The sequence below is a fragment of the Castor canadensis genome, chromosome 11, assembly GCF_047511655.1.
Source record: "Castor canadensis chromosome 11, mCasCan1.hap1v2, whole genome shotgun sequence".
Classification (NCBI taxonomy): domain Eukaryota; kingdom Metazoa; phylum Chordata; class Mammalia; order Rodentia; family Castoridae; genus Castor; species Castor canadensis.
Window position 1 is genome coordinate 98,323,196 of NC_133396.1, and position 19,018 is coordinate 98,342,213.

Below are 19,018 nucleotides of genomic sequence, written 5' to 3' on the forward strand. Positions count from 1 at the left end.
TATCTATGAGAGAGAGAAAGAGAGAGAGAGAAAGAGAGAGAGAGAAAGAGAGAGAGAGAGAGAGAGAGAGAACTGTGGCTTTTACCTTTTTATTCAGATTTTTGTTTTGTTTTGGGGAATGGACTGGGGTTTGACTAGGGGCTTTATGCTTACAAAGCAGATGCCCTACTGATTGAGCCACAACTCCAGTCCTTTGTTTTTTTGAGACAGGATCTTGCTATGTAGTTCAAGTTCTCCTGAAACTTGCTATGTAGCCCAGACTGGTCTCAAATTTGTAATCCTCCTGCCTCAGTCTCCCAGCTGCTGGGATTACAGGTTACTCAGGTGCTTTAATTTATATCAATGGTTATTTTTTCTCCTCCATCACTCAGCTCCTGTGCCCTTTGAAGGCTGACATATGTTGTGCCTGATTTAATACAAGTCTTGGTCTTGAGAGCAGGAAGTACCCCTTCTCTAAATTCCTAGCATGCATCCAAGTACCAGGCGCATGGTAGATACTCATGTCTACACTCTCTCCATGGTGAAAGACACAATTTCCTCCACCGTAAAAGAAAGTTGAGCTAACTGATCTCCAAGGATGCTTATCAGTCAATAACTTTGACAGATCTGAAAGTGGCCCAAGACACACTGCTTCCCCAGAAAGCACACATCTTTGCTGCAGCTGGCCTGAGATTACAAACTTCAAACATGAACAGCCTGCATACCATGTAGGCCTGACCTGACCAGGCCTAGAATGTTGTGATAAGAGCAGTCAGAGCTGTGTGGTGCTGCTGTGCCTGCAGCCAAGGAAGGATCCCAGCCTCCACCTCACACACTGCTGCTCCTCTCCAGCCTGCAATTTCCTCTGAAGCTCTGGATTGGTCCAAAGACTCGCAGAGGGCTGGGAGAGAGACGCTATATATTCCACAGAGGGAAAGGCAGCCCCAGACAGTGTGAAAGTTTTCAGAGACCTGTTCTGCTGTTAAGAAGTTGTGTTCAAAGCTGAGGAGCTAAACCACTCGCCAAAATGTGTAAAGGACTTGCAGCTTTGCCCCACTCATGCCTGGAAAGGTGAGAACCAAGGTATTTTAGTCTAAGATGGAGATATGGTGAGGTTATAGAGGCATTGTAATTTGTGTCTAAACTGAGGTGAACCATGGGATTGATGTAGACTGGGAATTGTCTCCTACCTGGAAACGACACAGGGATTTTTGAAAGATTCACGTTAGGAGGAGACTGATGCAACAAGGGATAGTTCATGTATCATTTAATATATAGAACATCATTTCTCCAAGAAGGTGCCTTTTCTACAGGTGCTTATTGATATTTTTAAAAAATGGTGTTTTTTTTAGAGATGGTCTTGCCCTGTAGCACAGGCTTGTCTGGAACTCACTATGTAGAATGAGCTAACCTCAAACTTGTGATCCTCCTGCCTTAGTATCAAGAGCTGTGGTTATTGGCGTGTAGCACCATGACTGTCATGTCTGGCTTCAGAGTAAAAAATGCTTGTTTAAGGATGTACGTTCCAACATCAAACTGGGTTTGAATCCTGGCTCCACTACTTACTGTGCAGCTTTGGACAACTTACTTAAACTTCTGTTTCTCAGTTTTCTTATCTGAAAAATGGAGATTCTAAGAGTATCTACCTCAAAAGCTAAATATGAAAGTCTAGCAAATTCAGGTGTATGAAATGCTCAGAAGAATGCACGACAGACACTACAAGAACTGTGTAAATTGTGACCTTTATTAAGGTACAGGAACTGGGAAAGGAATGCAGGCTTGCAGGGAGGCAGAGAGATTTCTCATTGTTCTTTGCACCCTGACTTCATTAGATAATAGTAGCTGGATTGCTGTACAGAACAAAAGCTCTTAGGATGCGGGGCTTATTTGTTTGGATTTTGTAGATAAATAGAACAAAATACTTCTGTTGCTCCCTGGCTGTCCTTGAACTGAACAGTATTCTGGAGGGAATCTAAGTATCTAAAGTAAATAGAAGAAAAACAAATTCCTGCTAGAAAATTTAGCCCACCAAGGCCATACAATACACAGAGGTGAGATGAATCTCTTCTTACTAAGAATGGATTTGATTTAAGTTAATTTGATCCTTCATTATTAAAAGAAATAAAAGTGACCCTTGAACAACCTAACTATCCCTAAAGGCACTGACAATGTTTATCGAAGGTCATATTGTTTAGAGGGCCATCGAAGACTTTGTCTTTCAGGAAGATCAGGTCTTCATTTTGATGATTTCCACCCTGGAAATAACCTCAAAATGACTTTTGAAAGGAGATTACAATAAAGCATAGTAATTATTTTCAGCAGTGCTGTCTAGTGATTGAAAATGAAGCCTCTAGTAGTCCTATTCCCTGCTATAAAAACACAGGTTATTTAATAGATGCACATAAAAGAAGCTAGTAAAGGTTAAGTCATTGCAGTTAGATCACAGCTAAAGGATCAATATTGCCCTCTGGATAAACCATGATGAGGAAGATGGGTTTTAGTGCTGGATACTGTTTATTGTTATCCCTCTCTCACCTACTCTTTAGAAGGCCTGAAAAGCAGGCAGACCACAGAGAGCTGGAAGGCACCCAAATTTCCTTGACTATGAAATGATGCAAAATTATTTCTCTTTCCATTTTTACAACTATGAGAATTGCAACTTGACTTTTTCAGTGTTGTTGGATCCTTTAAAGTCACTTGTTATCTGAAATTGTTGTATACTCTCATGCATTAGACAAATCTTACCTCATTAAGTGGTGAACAATTGACTCCAGAATGATTATAATATTAGTCTGCCAAGAATTTTGTGATTCTGTGACAAACTACTTGGCATCAGGGAACACTCAGTGTTGGAAGTTTGGCATTGATACCAATTTTGCCCTATATATTCGTATAAATGTGCATGATATTTACTGAGACACATGGATGAAATATTTTTTCAGTCATTTCTATTACTGTTTTGTCTCTGATTCTCTGTCAACATTAATGCCATATCACCCCTTTTGTGGTGCTGAGAATCAAGCCTCAGGGTCTCACACATACATGCTAAGCAGTTTACTACTTAGCTGTACACGAAACTCACCACTTTATAAGTCTTTTAATACATAGTAAATTCTTTTACTCTATGATAAAACCAATGTTCATGCAGAATATCAAAGAACAGCTAAGAGTCAAACTCTTTGTTTAGTAGGTTGAATTTTTTAATTTACAAGAATGTGTAAAATCCTTCAATTATTATATGCTATTATATATTTTCATATTCTATTACCATTGTAAATGAAGAATTACAATTCTTTCTGAGGGTAATGTTCTGAAGAAATAGAACTATGGAGTCATGATGGTGTTAGCACACACCATGGAAAGAATCTAAAACTGTAAATTCTAAGTGGAAAATGATACTTGAATAAGTATTCTCAAACTTGCCTTCCATGACTGTATAAGGACTGTCATCTCCCTCACCCATATAGTTTCCTACCTATACATTTCTTCTCTCCAAGTTACAAAAGGAACATGGGTATGCCTCAATGTTTAGATAAAGATGTTTTAAAATCTGTATAATTATTTTATATCTTAATTTATTATTAGGGTAACAGTATGCATTACAAAACAAATCAGTTTTTAATGGAAAACTCAGTTGAAGAGTTAAATTATAATTTGTATACTATTGCATTGGAAATAAAATTCAATTTACAAAAATCAAACATATTGTCATTTATCATAGAGAGAAGACTACTGGCTAAGAGTAAGGAGTAGACTCTTTTTTGCCACAATCTAAACTTGTGTTCCAGAGCAAGTTACTTAACTTTTCTAGGACTCTATTTCCTAATTTAATAAGTGAAAGTTATATATATAGTTGTTTTTAAATATCTTTTCTAGTTCCAGCAGAGTGTAAGTAAAGTGAGAAAAACCTGATTTCAAAGAATAGTGAGAGACACAACTAAGGGGATTTTTTTCTGATTTATTTCACTCTGAAAGTTTGCAGGGAGAGAAAACTTGTACAATAAACAACCATCAGGGCTGAAATCACATGATGTAGCAGAAGCAATCTACTTAGTGATCCTAATACTTGTTTATAAGAAAGCATAATATACTTCACATAAGAGAAATTTTTATTCTACAAAAGATTCCTTTCTCAATGTCTTGGAAAGCATTAGGCTAGAGTCAACTTTGACATATTTATAGAAATTATTCTATTTATTTAAATTTTAAGATTGTTGCCCATTAAACCTTTTACTGATGAAATGATATCAATTATTTCTCTGGCTTGCTTTTCAAACCTGGACACATGGCTTAAGTGTACATAGGAAAGACCCAGGCCCTACTCACAAGAAAATTTCAGTCCAGTTAGGGAAGTAAATAAAAGAAAATTAATACTCAGTGTTGCAATCCACTATAAATGAATAAATGCATGGTGTACTTAAAAGCACAAAAGTGGGGAAGAATAGGTGAGGTCATAGAGTCTCCTTCTCACAGAGGAGACTTTGTAAGAAGTTATAGGGATGATCTGTGAACTAAGTCTCAAAAGTCAGAGGAGTTACCCATGTCTAGATAGGAAGAGAGAAAAAGAAGGAATGGTACTAGGCAAAAGAGACAGGGATGCATATGCAAAGACATGAAGGTGAGCGGGCATAGCAAGTTTGGCTGACGTTATGACATCTATATTATATTATATTATGTTATGCTATGTTATGTTATATTATTATTATATTGTCCATATTAACTCTCAGAGGCAATCTTATTTGGGTACAACCTCCTGGACTGTACCTCTTGCATCTGGCTCCATGGTTTGGTTGTGCTTTTTCTGCCAAGGACTCATATGTTGGTGGCTTGCTCCTCCTACTACACCCTAAAGACTTCTACAACTTCCTAACACTACCTTCCTGAGAACCATACCTTTAACATGGATCTTTGGGGAACATTCAAGATCCAAACTGTGGGGTAAGGGTGTATAGCTTAGTGGTATAGTGCTTGTCTAGCATTTGTGAAGCCCTAGGTGCTGTAATGCACCACACCTGGCTAACTTGGTGTATTCTATGCTTTCCACTGAGATGGGGAAGGACAAAATTAGCAGTGACAATTCAGGCCACAATAGGAGAATACAGTTACTAAATAAAGAGGGACTCTAGCTGGAGAAAAGGGGAAGAGAAGATTACAAGAAGAAGGAAGGTGAAAGAAAACCTCCAGCATTCGTATAATTTCATTAGGAAAATCTAAAGAATCTCTTGCTAAAGAGATAAGTTTTGTTTCTAATGATGGTAGGCCTTTGGCTGTGGTGAACTTTCAGAAATTGTTCAGCTTTGACTTTTTCTTACTATCATTGCTGCTTAATGAATTACATTCTTCATTCTAACTAGTTGCTTCTTTCCAATCTTTCTTTCATTTAGCTTGGGCTATGTTGAGTCACTAGCAATCAATTCAAACTTCTTTCAGATTCTAGAAGTCTATATTATGAAGGGTCCCAGAAAGGTTATCTAATTTGTTTCTCCTTCCCTAGCAAGAGCTACACACACATTGTGAGACAGATGATATCTAGTGAGAAAGTTTATTTATGTTTCTGGGGCCAGCACTAATGGCTTTTGTCTGTTTTGCTGGCCAGAGAGCAAAGGAGCTAAAGCTATAATTAATTCAGCCAGGATCAATCATTAGTAACAGGAACCAGGATATGCCTGGAGGCCAGAAGATAGTAGGTTACTATCTCTTTCTTCCTTTAAAGTTTCAATCAGTTCTCAGATAACATTGGAACTGTACCATATTTTAAAGACTGAGTCACCCAAAGGGTAAAGACAGTGAAAGTCTGATTATTTCTGACTGCTTGAGAAAGTTATTCCTATTTCATTTTAGGAATACAAAAGAACATGCAAAGTAAGGAAAGGTGTGAATTCACAGTCTGTCCACTGCCTTCTCATTAGCACTTGGATGTCAGAGTGGTGAAGTAGAAAAGAACAGTGGTCATTCTCGTCTCCATTCCTTGCTAGCTGGGGGAACTTGGGGAAGCTGCCGAACTTCTCAGAGCTTCATTTCCTCATCAGTAAATGGGAATATTTATCTTGTAAAGAAGTGCCGTAAGAAATAAATGACAGAATGCATACAAGGTAACTAGTTTTGTAGGTGGACCCCAACTAAGTAATATCCTTCCATCCATCTTTTCCTTTTCGTCAGTAGTCAGAAAAACATAACTTGAGTCAGTCAATTATGTATCAAGACTTTGATAAAACCTATTTCTTTTCATACTGCTACATCATAACCTCATCCTTTATTTAAATAATAAAAATGAATTTGTTAGCTATTACAATACTTTTTACCATTTAATATATAATTCTTTCAACACGCTTCTCGTTTTAAATACTGAAATACTCTGACTCTTTACAAAGTATTAGAAGACTCATTAAAATCATGATTCATATTAAAAAATTAGCAATAACTCTTTAATACTAGCAAATATTCAATAGATATCAAAATAGCCTTCATGGTCACCTTATAGTTTCAGTGTTTGACTCAGGATCCATATGTTCATACACTGAGAATAGATAAGAATCTGTTAAATTTTTCCTCATCATTGGAGTTCTCCCCCCCCACTTATTTGTAGAACACAGCATATTTAGAGGCAAGTCAGGAATGGATATAACACATGGGGAGGGCTCTACATATAACCTTGGCTTCTACTTACCAGCAGAGAGTGAGTCACAAGCCACCCTCTCCAGGCATTGCTAGCTTATTTATAATAGGACATGATCAATTATGTAATACTTCTCGCTCCATCACTTTTTTTATTTTGGATTTGAACATCACCTATTTTGAGGAAAGATTCTATTTACATTCTAAGTTTGCGTTTCATTCAAGTCACAGGGGAAGGTCAGGGAACAAACTTGTGGATGTAGCTTAAAAGAAGTAATCAGTTAAAAATGTGCAATTTTTTTCCTACTAATTTTGATATCAATGGACTCAGTTAAGAACCCTGTATTTCTTTAAAAGGCTTGTGGTGATTTCAGTTTGTAAAAGTGTGTGGAGACACAATGGAAAGTAACCTTTTATTTTGGTGAACTGCATAAAGGAAAAGAACAGTCTCAACTTTTTGTACAATGGGAGGGTGAATTATATAGTCTGGATTCTAACAATCTTACTATTCTAGAACTTTGAGTTTTAGATAACTTTGTTCTTTCTAAGAATGTAGATTCCTTGAGGACAGGAAGGCAAAAGTAAACCAAGGCTGCAGACACATCTGACTCTGGGAATGAGGCACCAGTGACAACTTTCACACTGTCACCACTTTCCCCAGTCCACGGAGAGGTGGCCCACCTGTGCCCTTCTGAATGCTGCCCAGGGGAGACTTGCCAGTGAAAGAGTTTCCATCACTGAGGCTAGGGCAAAAAGGGCACAGCAGTATTTCCAGGCCTTTACATAATGAGCCAACTTTCATTTACCAACTGGGTAAATGAACTGCCAACTGGCAGCTCTTAGAAGTTCCATGAATTCAGTTTTTGACTGCATGAATCCATGTCAGGCTTATATATGCACAGCAACTGCAATTGCAAACCAGAGTGCAGACATATGGCTTGCTCTAGATGGGGTATTAGAAATTTGCTCTTTCCTGGAAAATCTGTAGGTATAATCAATGTAATTGTAGAAAGCATGAGCTAAGCTAATACACATGTGTCCTTGGACTCATTTACTCTGACCTTAGCACTCCTGGAAAGTCTGAAAAGGGTATTTCTTGGCAAGCCTTTCTATTCTCTTGCCATATCCAGGTAACATAACTTAGAATTGCTTTTTTTTTTCTCCTTGCAAATGGAAGTGTTTCAGGGTTTAGAGGATTCAGTCAAGCAGCACAAAACTTTCAAATACTTTGGGCAATAGATACTTGATTAACATGTTGGTTTCATGGGTAGCAAATGAGAGTAGGGCCATTATTTTTTCTTCTTCGTGTCTTCCTTCCCAACTGCTTCCCCAGACACTTTTCTAAGCTATGCCTTGACCATCTAGACAGAGTCTCACTTAGAACCTTAAAGTTCTATATATTCTAGAAAGATGTTGGAACTACCAATTAGAGTTAGAAGAGAAGACGCAACATGAAGTAAAGTACTTGTAAAAGTGTGAAGGGATCTACTCTGCAAAGTGTTTATTATTAGTAGTGAAGTATGGAGTGCTATTTTGGTCAAGCTATTACTTTTTGATATTTTCTTATGCGGAACATCTGTTTCTTGATGAGGCATTTGTCTATGGGATTTAAGAGGTTTAGGAAGAATCAAGATGTTCCATTAAAAAAGTAGCTTCCTGTATTTTGGAAACTTATTTTAAGTGATGATTTAGAAGAGATATTTGGGTCCATGGGAGTGTGGGGTCAAATTAGGTGTACTTTTAGGACTTCTTTAGAGGCTTGGTGCTTGCTGGAGTACAAGGCTCAAAATCTTAGAACTTGCTTCTGAATCCCAAAACTCTAAAACAAGTATGCCACATGCACACATCTTTACACAATGCACTCCTGATATTTTTTATGAGTTGGATAATAGGTAGATTATTTGTTGAAATCAGAGATTTACACAAACAATCTGAAAGGATGGCTGAGCCTGGTAGGTTGGGTGATTTTTCTTTTACAAAGATGACTATGAGTTGGTAAGAATTTTTTCTTTTTTAGACAAATATATGTTTCTTTTCTTCATGCTTTACATGAAAAGAAACTTTTCCTCTCCTCATAAACATTTCCCTTCTGACACCAGACATAGGGTTTTCCACCAGTAAATCCTCTAAATTTACTTCAGACATGAATTGGGTCCATTTTCTGTTTCTATAACAGAATTCCTGAGACTGGGTGATTTGTAAAGGAAAGAAATTTATTTGACTCACAGTTTTGGAGGCTAGGACATCTAAGAGCATGCTACCCGCATCTAATGCTGAATCACAGCGTGGTGGTAAAACTAAAAGCACACAGAACATGGGAAAGAGCCAAACTAATCCAGCTGTGTGAGAGCTGTGTTAATCCCTCTACATAACCTAACTACCTCTTCAAGTTCTCATTACCTCACAACACTGTTATACTGAGGACTAAATTTCAACATGAATTTTGGAAGGGTGAACCATATTTAAGTAATAGCAGTACCCTATGATTTAACTCAACTAGTCCATTGGATTGAGTGTTCCTTTAGAAAAAAACTCCAGTGTTTCTGGATCATGTATGGCCCTCCGATTGCTCAATAGTAGTTGAGTATCAATCTACAATCCATTTTAGTAAAGCTTCTTCAAGAAAATGATGACACCAATCTACAAAATGAAATAATTTATTCCCAGTGTACATCCTGGTTTCAGTAATTTCTTGGCTTTGCCATCCTCCTACCCCACATTCACTACCTTCTTGGTGACCAAAAGCCTTAGAGGTAGTTTCTGTTGTTCAGTATAACTTTTTCCTTTTCAGGCAGCTTCCATGCTAGTAGTTAAATCTCAGTCAGATCAAAATCTGACCTTATTCACCATCAAAGTCTAGCCCAGCACTTTCTTTCATTTTAATGATTACGTACAATGATAACCAAGGGGTTATATGTTTAGCACACTTATTATTTTGCATTTCCTTACATCATCAGTGAACCAACTCCTCAGAATTGGGTCTACCACTGTTCTAACCTCCATTGGTAACTTTGATGTGATCACAGTTCATCGGTACTTTCACAACATGGATGACTAGACAAACATGTACTTCCTCTTTTAGCTGGTTGTATTGAGAAAAATCATAGGCTTGGGTTTTCGGAAAATTCTCTGAGGGTTAAGAAACATCTTTAACTTAAAAAATTCCCTTTATTCTTACACCTTCCAGATCCACTAAGTATAGTTCAACTTTTAATTCCTTCCTGGTCCAGACCTTAATGTTTTTAGTTATTCTGTATTGTGAGTACAGATAGCTAGACTGCAGCTGAGAGAGGGGTAGTTAATGCCCTTAGCCACTCACAAAACACGTCTTATCAAATGGGCACTGGCTTGAGAGCATGATAAAGAAAAAAATGCCAAAGACAACTGATAATTTTCATAGTCTGGTGTGATTTTGATCAAGAAGGAGACATACAGTATGTCTGTTAAATTGAGTCAATAGGCTCTGCTTCTTACTTGGGATTTTCTTTTTTGTAATATGACCACCTTAGAACCATAGACTGAGTATCTCTATTGAGGGTAACAGACCAACCCCCTTTACAGATGAGAAAACAGGTCCAAACTGTTTCAGTGACTTGTCCCAGGTCACATAGCTAGTTATAGTTGGAGTTAATGAAAGATCTCTGGGTTTACATACACTTTCATTTTATTTTCCTTGATGAACTTTTATTTATGAATTTGGGTTATATATCCATGATTTTGTGGGTGCTTACTTTCAAAGCGTTTACTCTGCAACTTTAAGAAATGACTTTTCTCCCATTTCTATTTACCAGATACATATAAATAGCAATTAGAATATCTAAGCAATATGAAAGAACAGACATTGCATAGTAATTAAAAGCCCAGATACTGAAATAAGGTTGGATTTGAATCCTAGACTATCACTTACCTGATGAATTTGGAAAGATCACCCAGCTTCTCTGCATCTCAGTGTTCTCACCTGCAAGATGGAGGTGAGAAGAGTTACCCCAAAGAAGTGTATGCATTGCCTCCATGGAGTGAGACATTTAGTTAGCTGGGAAATGTGTGATTTCTTTTCATCTATGACCTTCACTGGCTATCTTAAGATTGGAAGAGTCATGCAGCCAAGTCTCAGAATGGGACTAGAAAGCTCTAGACCTATCTTTACCTCCTTATGGAGCTAAACAGAAGTGTGAGAACAAAACTCAAATGAAAGAATCCACTACAAGGACACTAGAAAGTAAAAAAGACAAACGAATGACAGAAGGAAGGAAAGAATCACAGATAACCCAGCTGAGTCTGGGAGTTGAGAGAATAATTGGATTATTGGCAGAACGTGGATAAGGAAGCTCTTTTTGGAAATACGTCATGAATTTATTTTTTGTAATTCTGACTTTTCTTTTTAAGGATTTTTTAGATGGTATCAACTTAGACCCTCTTACCCTGACCTGTAAAAATAATTATATAGTTTTGAAGATGATGTTTAAATATTTGCTAGTTATTAATTTGATTTTAAAAACAGCTGTGATTTCCATGTGCAAGATTCTGGGAATTAACTCATATAGCACATGCCAAAGAACGAACCCTACGCACTCATATGTAAATATGAGACCTTAGGACACAGTGCCTGCTTTGAGTTTTTTGGGCCTAGGGCAGAAGAAGCAATACTGGAACACATAGCTTATACAGGGAAAGAAGATTAGATAACCAAAGTCTGAAAAGGAGAGAGTGAAAATAACCAAGATTACCTGCTAACTAAAAATAGCACAGTAGAATGAGCATCAGCGTACTGTCTGACTGGTTTCCAGTCTATTCTCTATATTTAGTCGACCAGCCTAAAAAAAGCAAAAGCTAAGTGAGAGTGGATTGGTTTTCTATTACCATTATAACAATTGACACAAACTTAGTGGCTTGAAAGAACACAAATTTATACGGTTTTAGAGGTTAGAAGTCTTAAATGGGTCCCTAGGGCTATATTCCTACTGGAGGTTCGAAGGGAGAATGGATTTCTTTGCCTTTTCTAACATCTAGAGCCCTCCTGAATTCCTTAACTCATGGCCCCATTCTTCTTCAAAGCCAGCATTGAACCATTTTCCAGTAGTTCTTTCTCATTCCATTATCACATCACATTAAGACTCTGACTCTCATGTCTTCCACTTCTGATGACTACAGATAATAATGGGTCCACCTAGAAAATCCAGGACAGTCTCCCTAGCTCAAGATCCTTCAATTTATCACATCTTGAGAATAATAACCTGCCATTAAGACATTTTGTGGGGGAGAGAAGAGATAGTTTGAAATCTAATTCTATGCTACAGAAACAGTTCTCTTATTCCATATTGTTATGCCATTATTTTGCTCAACAAATATGTTCTGTAATTTAGCAAAGACAAATGTCAATCAATTGTTCTTTTTTGAAATAATGAATTTTATCTACTATATAAACATGATGAGAGAGTACACCATGTTCTGAATGAACATTAACATTTATTAAGATCTCAAAATTGGGGCACAGTAGCTCATACCTATAGTCCCAGCTACTTGGGAGGCAGAGACCAGGAGAATCACAGTTTGAGGTCAGTCCAGGCAAAAAAGTGAGCAAGACCCCATATAGCTCAACAAAAAATCTAAGCATGGTTGGTGCATGCCTGTTACTCCAGCTTTGTGGAAAGACTAGGTAGGAGGATTTTCAGTAGAAGACTGGCCCAGGGAAAAAGTATGATACCTTATCTGAAAAACATCTAAAGCACTAAAGGGCTTGGGTCATGGCTCAAGTGATAGAGCACCTGCCCAGCTAAACGTGAAGCCCTGAGTTCAAACCCTAGCACTGCCAAAACACCAAAATCTGTTCATTTTATTTTTCTCTAATTTCCATCCCTTTTTCTCTAGTCCCCTTTACTACTTCTTTTCTTTTTTGGGGGGAGGATATATTAAATGAGTTTAAAGTAGGGCCCATATACAATAACAAACTTTCAGTGTATGGAGTTCCTCTGTATATTTAAAACAGAAGAACATTAAGATGCTTGAAGGCTATGGATGACACCAATGTTCAGAAAAGCTCTCATGAGAATCTTTTCTGACCCCTCCACCTTTGGAATTCAAAATAGTCATAAAAATGTGTGTTCCTCTACTGGAGGACCATTTTCCCACTATTCATTATCTGACTTTCAAACTGAATTGCCGAAAATCCAGCAATCCTGCCAACACTATTATGAATAAGATGGGGAATTGAAGGTCAAAGGGAAATGGACTCTTTCTGTCCTATCTGTCTTGTTCCTCCACTTCTCCTTTATTACTCCCAGTAACCTACTCTGAGTGATGAGTATGTCAGAGACAGGCCACAAAATCATGGGAAATGTCTCAATTTCCACGGGAATTCTTGAGTGGGGACTGGACAGTGCTTGGGAAAAACAGTAACATTTATAAAATGAAATAACTGCACAAGGGGTGGTATTATATTGTGAGTGAGTTGTGCTAGGCGACAGTTGAGGCCTCAGAACTCACTTCCTGTGTCATTCCACACACATGTCCTCAATGAAGAGGCCAGCAGTGGATCTTCTTTATGCTTTCAAAACTCATTGCATTAGCAGGACTGGAAATTGAATTCAGGGCTTCCCACTTGCTAGGCAGGTGCTGTACTACTTGAGCCATGCCTCTAGTCCTTTTTGCTTTGTTAATTTTTAAGATAGGGTCTCACATTTATGTGATCCTCGTATTTATACTTCCTGCATAGTTAGGATGACACATGTCATCACACCCAGCTTCTCAGTTTGAAATGGGGTCTTGCGAATTTTTGCCTGGGCTAGCCTTCAAAAGTGACCCTCCTAATCTTCACCTCCCAAGAAGCTAGGATTATAGGCTTGAGCCACTGCACCAGAACAAGGTGGAGAGACCCTTTGAAAGGAGATTATCTTGAATATCAGTCCAACAGCTCTTTGTTGATCATTTTCTCTATCTTCTAGCCTCTCTTATCCATTCATCCATTCAAAGATGTTAATAAACAACACCTATGTACGAGATGCTATAACTGGGAGAGTAACAATAATAATGATACCAGTACGTATCAGATATTTACTAAGCACCAAATGCTGTTCCATGTATTATCTTATTAGCTTCAGAAGATATCCATGAGATAGGAATTCTGTTGTCACCATTTCACATAGAAAAAGGAAGCTTGACTCAGGTGTATTGGCAGCAAACATAGGAATAGAGATTTCCAAAAAAAGGAAAAGAAAAATGAGGCTTGAAAATTGGGTAACTTGCAAAAGTCACCCTGTTGGCAAGTAGGAGATAGAAAACAAACTTTAGGAGTGTGGACCTATGTTCTCATTCTCTGCCACCCAGAAGTTCAAGCAACTCTAGAGGACTTAGTTACTTTTGAGATGCTCTGGAAAGACCAGGGGAGTAGGACATGGAATAATGCTCTAGAAGCTTGCTGTCTTTTCCTTTTCCTTGGAAGTACTGGGGTTTGAACTCAGGGCCTCATGCTTACTAGGTAGGTACTCTACCACTTGAGCTGCACCCCCAGCCCTTTTACACCTTAGTTATTTTTCAGATTGAGTTTAGTATTTTTCCCAGGGCTGGTCTCATACCACCATCCTACTACTTACTACCTATGCTTACTGCATAGCGTGGATCAGGGCCGTGCCACTGCTCCCCCACTCGTTGGTTGAGATTGTGGTCTTGCCAACTTTTTACTGGGGCTGTCCTTAAGCTACAGTTCTCTTCCTCCAGGGTAGTTGGAGTTACAGACATATACCACAATGCCCAACCCTCCATCTTTTAATGTCTGGAAACCTAGATTTTCCACTTTTAAAATAAGAGGGATACAAATAAAAACTCTCAAGTGCTTTAAGTAACACCCCTCTCTTGTTTGTAGTAGGGAAGCAGACAAGGCTGGAGTAGTTATAAGGTTTTGGGAAAGGAATAAGACTTTTTCTGGGTGTAGAGAATCAAAAGACTTAAACTAGTATATGGTGGAGGGGAAGGAGGTGGTAAGCTTGGGAGATACCAAGGAGACCAACAGGAGGAGGCATGCAGAGGTTGTGGGGAAACTTAGGAATGAAAAATTTGGAAGGAAAAAAGTGGAGTTTCAAGTTGATATGATATACCAGTGGTTCTCAAAGTATGGTCCTGGCCCAGGAGTGTAAATTCTCCAACCTGTATCAAGAGTCTCTGAAGAAAGGCCCAACAATCTTTTTTAATGGGACCTCCAAGTGATTCATGTGCACCCTCAAGGGTGAAGAAAACCTATATATTGGTAAGAGAGAACCATTGCAAGTGCGAAGAGAATTGTTTCTGAAAGGCTGGTGTATTAGTTAGGGCAGAAGTTTCAAAGAAGGAAGATGGGAACTGTGAGGTAAGATGTCACAATAGTTCAGTCCTGGAGAAAGGTGGTAAACTCAGGTATGGAGTAGAAAGTGTACATTTAAAGAAATTTTTCTTGGGAGAAAGAACAACATATGTGACAGAATAGCTACTGGAAATGAGAGTGTACAAATTATGAAAATAAAACTGTTGTAGTTACAGATAAAATGGGACTCTGGGAAAACAGTTGAGTGAAAAAAGAATACACAGTTCCACACAAGTTCATCTCAGGTCCTTGGGTTTTCATTTATGTGCTAAACATGTCATTATTTTGAAATCTTAACTTATGGTAGTTAAAGAGGATATTCAAGGTTATCTCACCTGTTGCCTTTCTTCCTTTTATGTTTTTTTTTTTTGACTAAAGATAAGAAAACTCAAATAACTTATTAAGATCACCCAGAAAATTGATGACTGGACTTGCAATAGGGTTTAGCAAAAGGCAAGTCATTACACTATTTTCCTCCTTATTTCCAACTCTTGTTTTCTATGTTGAGAGCTGTCCTTTTTTCTGTGAATAAGCTAGATATTTTCTTTCATTAGCTCAGGATTTTCTGTAAGTAATAATAATAATAATAATAATAATAATAATAATAAATCCTGCCATTTATGGAACACCATGCTAAGTGTACCAAGCATGTCACTAACTTGTTACATGTAGTCACATATTTCATCATCATAAGATCCTTATGAGACAGATCCTACTATTATATCTCCATTTTATAGATGAGAAAACAAGCAAGGTAAGGTTTAGAAACTTCCCAAAAGTCACATGTGTAGCAAGATTACTCAGGGAAGTTTGAGTCCATCATTCAAGTCCTTAATCACACTGCTATTCTGTTACTTGTCTTGAAGGACAAAACCTAGTTCAGGTATTAATTGAATTTTCTGGATAAGAGCTCAATGCTTCACTTGGCTTTCTCTCTTAGTTCAGCCTTTTCAACCATGTAGATGAGTTGCTTTACAAACTCAGTTATATAACTGGAGACAGGATTTTTACCAGTTAAAGTTAGACCCTTTTTTTACTGTCAAGTGCAGGGAAAAGATTAAACACAGCTCAACATGTTATTTGTGACTATAATAATGGACTAGTGGTCTGGAAGTTATCTGATGATATCATCTAGACAGATCCAGGTGGTCATAGGACTTAGTTATCCAAAACAGCTGGCTTGCTAGCCTTCTTTTGAAGACTTGCTTCAGTAATGGAAACTTCACCACATTTATTGCTTACTATTTCCATGGTTTCATCACAGTTATGGTTAGTAAGTTCTTCTGAACACCTGTTGTTTTAATTTGAGCAATCTCTTCTTCATAGGAGCATTTTTATACTTGCAGGAAACTGACTTTTTAATAATCTTCAGTGAATGCATTGTTATTTGTATGTTTCTTGTTTGAAGCTTCACAATCCCTGGCAGCCACTCCAGGGTCATCACTTGGGTATGGGTATCATCTGGGGTCCAGCTGGGAGTTCTACTGCTCAGGATCAGACCTCATGATGGGCACCATATATCCATCTCTCTCTCTGCAATCTTGCCTGGAGTGCTGCAAAGGTGTGCGGCAGGAAAAGAGAGGGCATGACTAGTTAGAGAACCTTATACCACCATTCTATGGTCTTTTCTCAGGAGGCCTCTCTCCTCCTATCTATTTTTCTGCTTCTTGGTTTACCTCTCTTTAAAAATAGTAGCTTCTCAATCCTTCTCTTTGGGAATAAACCAGCATATCTCCTCAGTGAGTTTAGGGGTTTAGAAAATAAAGTCTATTGTACCATTTGTCCTTAGCTCTGTGATACAACTCCCTCAGAGATAAGAGAGCACAAATGCCTGGCTACTGTCTTTAAAGTAAGAGGAAAAGATGAATTAACATCTCAATAAACTAGTATGTACATGTTACTACTATGATCTTTAAGAGTTGCTACAAGTCACCTGTTTGCTGTAAGGAGGAGTAACTACTTGACCGTGGGTGGAGACCTTGCATCTAGATTCACAAATTGTAGGATTAGATGAAAGTTCATGACTTCATGTGATCTTCCTCACTTGGATATATCAGGGAACTGAGAAAACAGTGCGTTTTTCACTCAGGCAACTGAGGAAGACCATGTAGGCCATGCTCTATCAATCTGCCCCAGTTCAGTTGGCACTTGGCTGGCACAGACAAGGTGGCTCCAAACTTGGGCTTTTCCATACTGCTTTCTTTTTTAATTAATTCTTCACAGTACAGTGTCTCCTGGCTCTTAAATGCTAGCTTTTTTCCACCCTCCCCCTATTATAGAATCATCAGAAATCACTTCTGACTCTTTCTAATTCTTTTCACATCAGTATCTTTCATATTTCACTAAAAAAGTAATATTTAAGGCATGCAGTTTGTTTATCCAACCAAGGAGAAAAGTTGCTCAATGAATTGAATATTAGTATTCCAGAAATTAAAAAGGAAAGTGCTACAAGCTAATACTACGTGGCATGAGTGTTAAACAGAAGTGATGATGACGACGATGACAATGCTAACAGTATTAATATTCTGTGCCGTGTACCACATGATTTTCATGTGCCAGGCCCTGAGTTAGCTTTTATAATCATTACTTCTTGCACCCCTTACAGAAACTTCTTAGAGCAGGTCCTAATGTTATCCTCTATTATAGGTGATGGAACTGAGGCCCAGATATATTATATAACTTGTACTCAGATAATAAGTGACTACTGAAAATTAGCCTAAATCAATTTGTTCATTACCAGCTCTTGGTTAGTTTGGGTAGGTAACTGTAGCTATTAATAGTGAGTGGTGATGGCTACTTCTTCACAACTTCACTATCAGTTTATGAAAGGAAGACCAATATACATATAATTAAACCCAGTTTTGCCATAACTTTTGAGCACGTACTTATTGAAAAGTGTATTCTACCATCTCAACAAAGTTCTGCTCTTTGAGCTCTGATTACATTTATATGAAAGATTTGCTAACTCACAGTAAGATTCTGAGGCAGGATTTTAATATCCTGGTAGTTGGTATTAGTAGATGAGATATCTCAGAATCAATGGCTGGATACAGTATAGAACTAGGCAGGTAGCAAGTCACAGGTGCCATCTCTAAGAGTGAAGAGCTAGTTGCATTCATATAAACTTTCTATGGAATGGGTAGTGTTTTTCACAACAGTGACACCAGTCTAAATGACTTCAATATCATTATTGTGACTAGAGAGAACACATTGTCTAACATACACATAACAACTTATTTCTAGCATGTTCTGCTAATTGGCAATTCATCTGGTATTGACCCTGATAAGATCAGCTGAGACACCTACAAAAGCCACTTCTGGAGCACCATCTTTCTAAATACTTGCTGACCACCTTTGAGAAGTGAACTCCTCATTAGGACAAGTAGCCAAAGTTAGCTACGGCACACATGTCACATTGTAGCAATTATAACCAGATAAAAGTTTTTCGTTTTTGTCCCTTGTTTTGTGCCTATCTCACGAAACTAAAATATAAACTCTGTAAGAAGTCCTTGTCATGTTCTTTCACAGTAAATTTCAAAACATATAACACTGTACAGCATTCGTTAAACATACTCTAATTTGTTGAATAAATAAATAAGGAAAAGGAGAAGTACACAAGGCCAAGCTTTTCTATCTCCACAATGATCCTGCAAAATAAAGTCAGCTTATTAAACAGCTACACCTCAGGGATCCCTACATTCTCTTATAGATTGTCTGTGAGGGGCTCTAACTGACACGTGAATTCAGGGCAGTTGAAGTAAGAGACTGAACGCAAGTGACAAAAGTTATTAAGAGAACTTACTGAAGGAAAATGTTAGACCATAACAAGAATTGGAAGGTTATAATAAATAGATGTGCTTTTTTTTTTGTAGTACTAGGGTTTGAACTCAGGGCCTCATGCTTGCTAAGCTCTACCACTTGAGACACTCCGCCAGCCTCTAGATGTGCTTTTCATGGACACATTTGACATTGTCAACTACATTTTTCAGTCCTCTGGTAGCTTGAAGTAGCTTATGATATAAGCAATCACTCACAGGAGCAAAAGCACTACTAGGAAATGATTCATTGTGTTTGGAAACAAAGCTTTCATTG

The 19,018-nt window shown here is 37.9% G+C and overlaps 1 protein-coding gene across 4 annotated transcripts in view; it reads left to right on the forward strand.

The window, feature by feature from the left end:
- Rgs5 (regulator of G protein signaling 5) overlaps nt 1–19,018 on the forward strand; it is a 159,874-nt gene that overhangs the window by 110,439 nt on the left and 30,417 nt on the right. Inside the window, exon 1 of one of the 4 annotated variants that reach the window (XM_074047615.1) lies at nt 869–1,050. The exons of the other annotated variants lie outside the window; for them this stretch is intronic. Within the exon in view, the coding sequence (XP_073903716.1) occupies nt 1,007–1,050 (44 nt within the window). The 5' untranslated portion in view covers nt 869–1,006. Of the gene's footprint in view, nt 1–868; nt 1,051–19,018 lie in introns of those variants that run through there. 4 annotated transcript variants of the gene reach the window in all.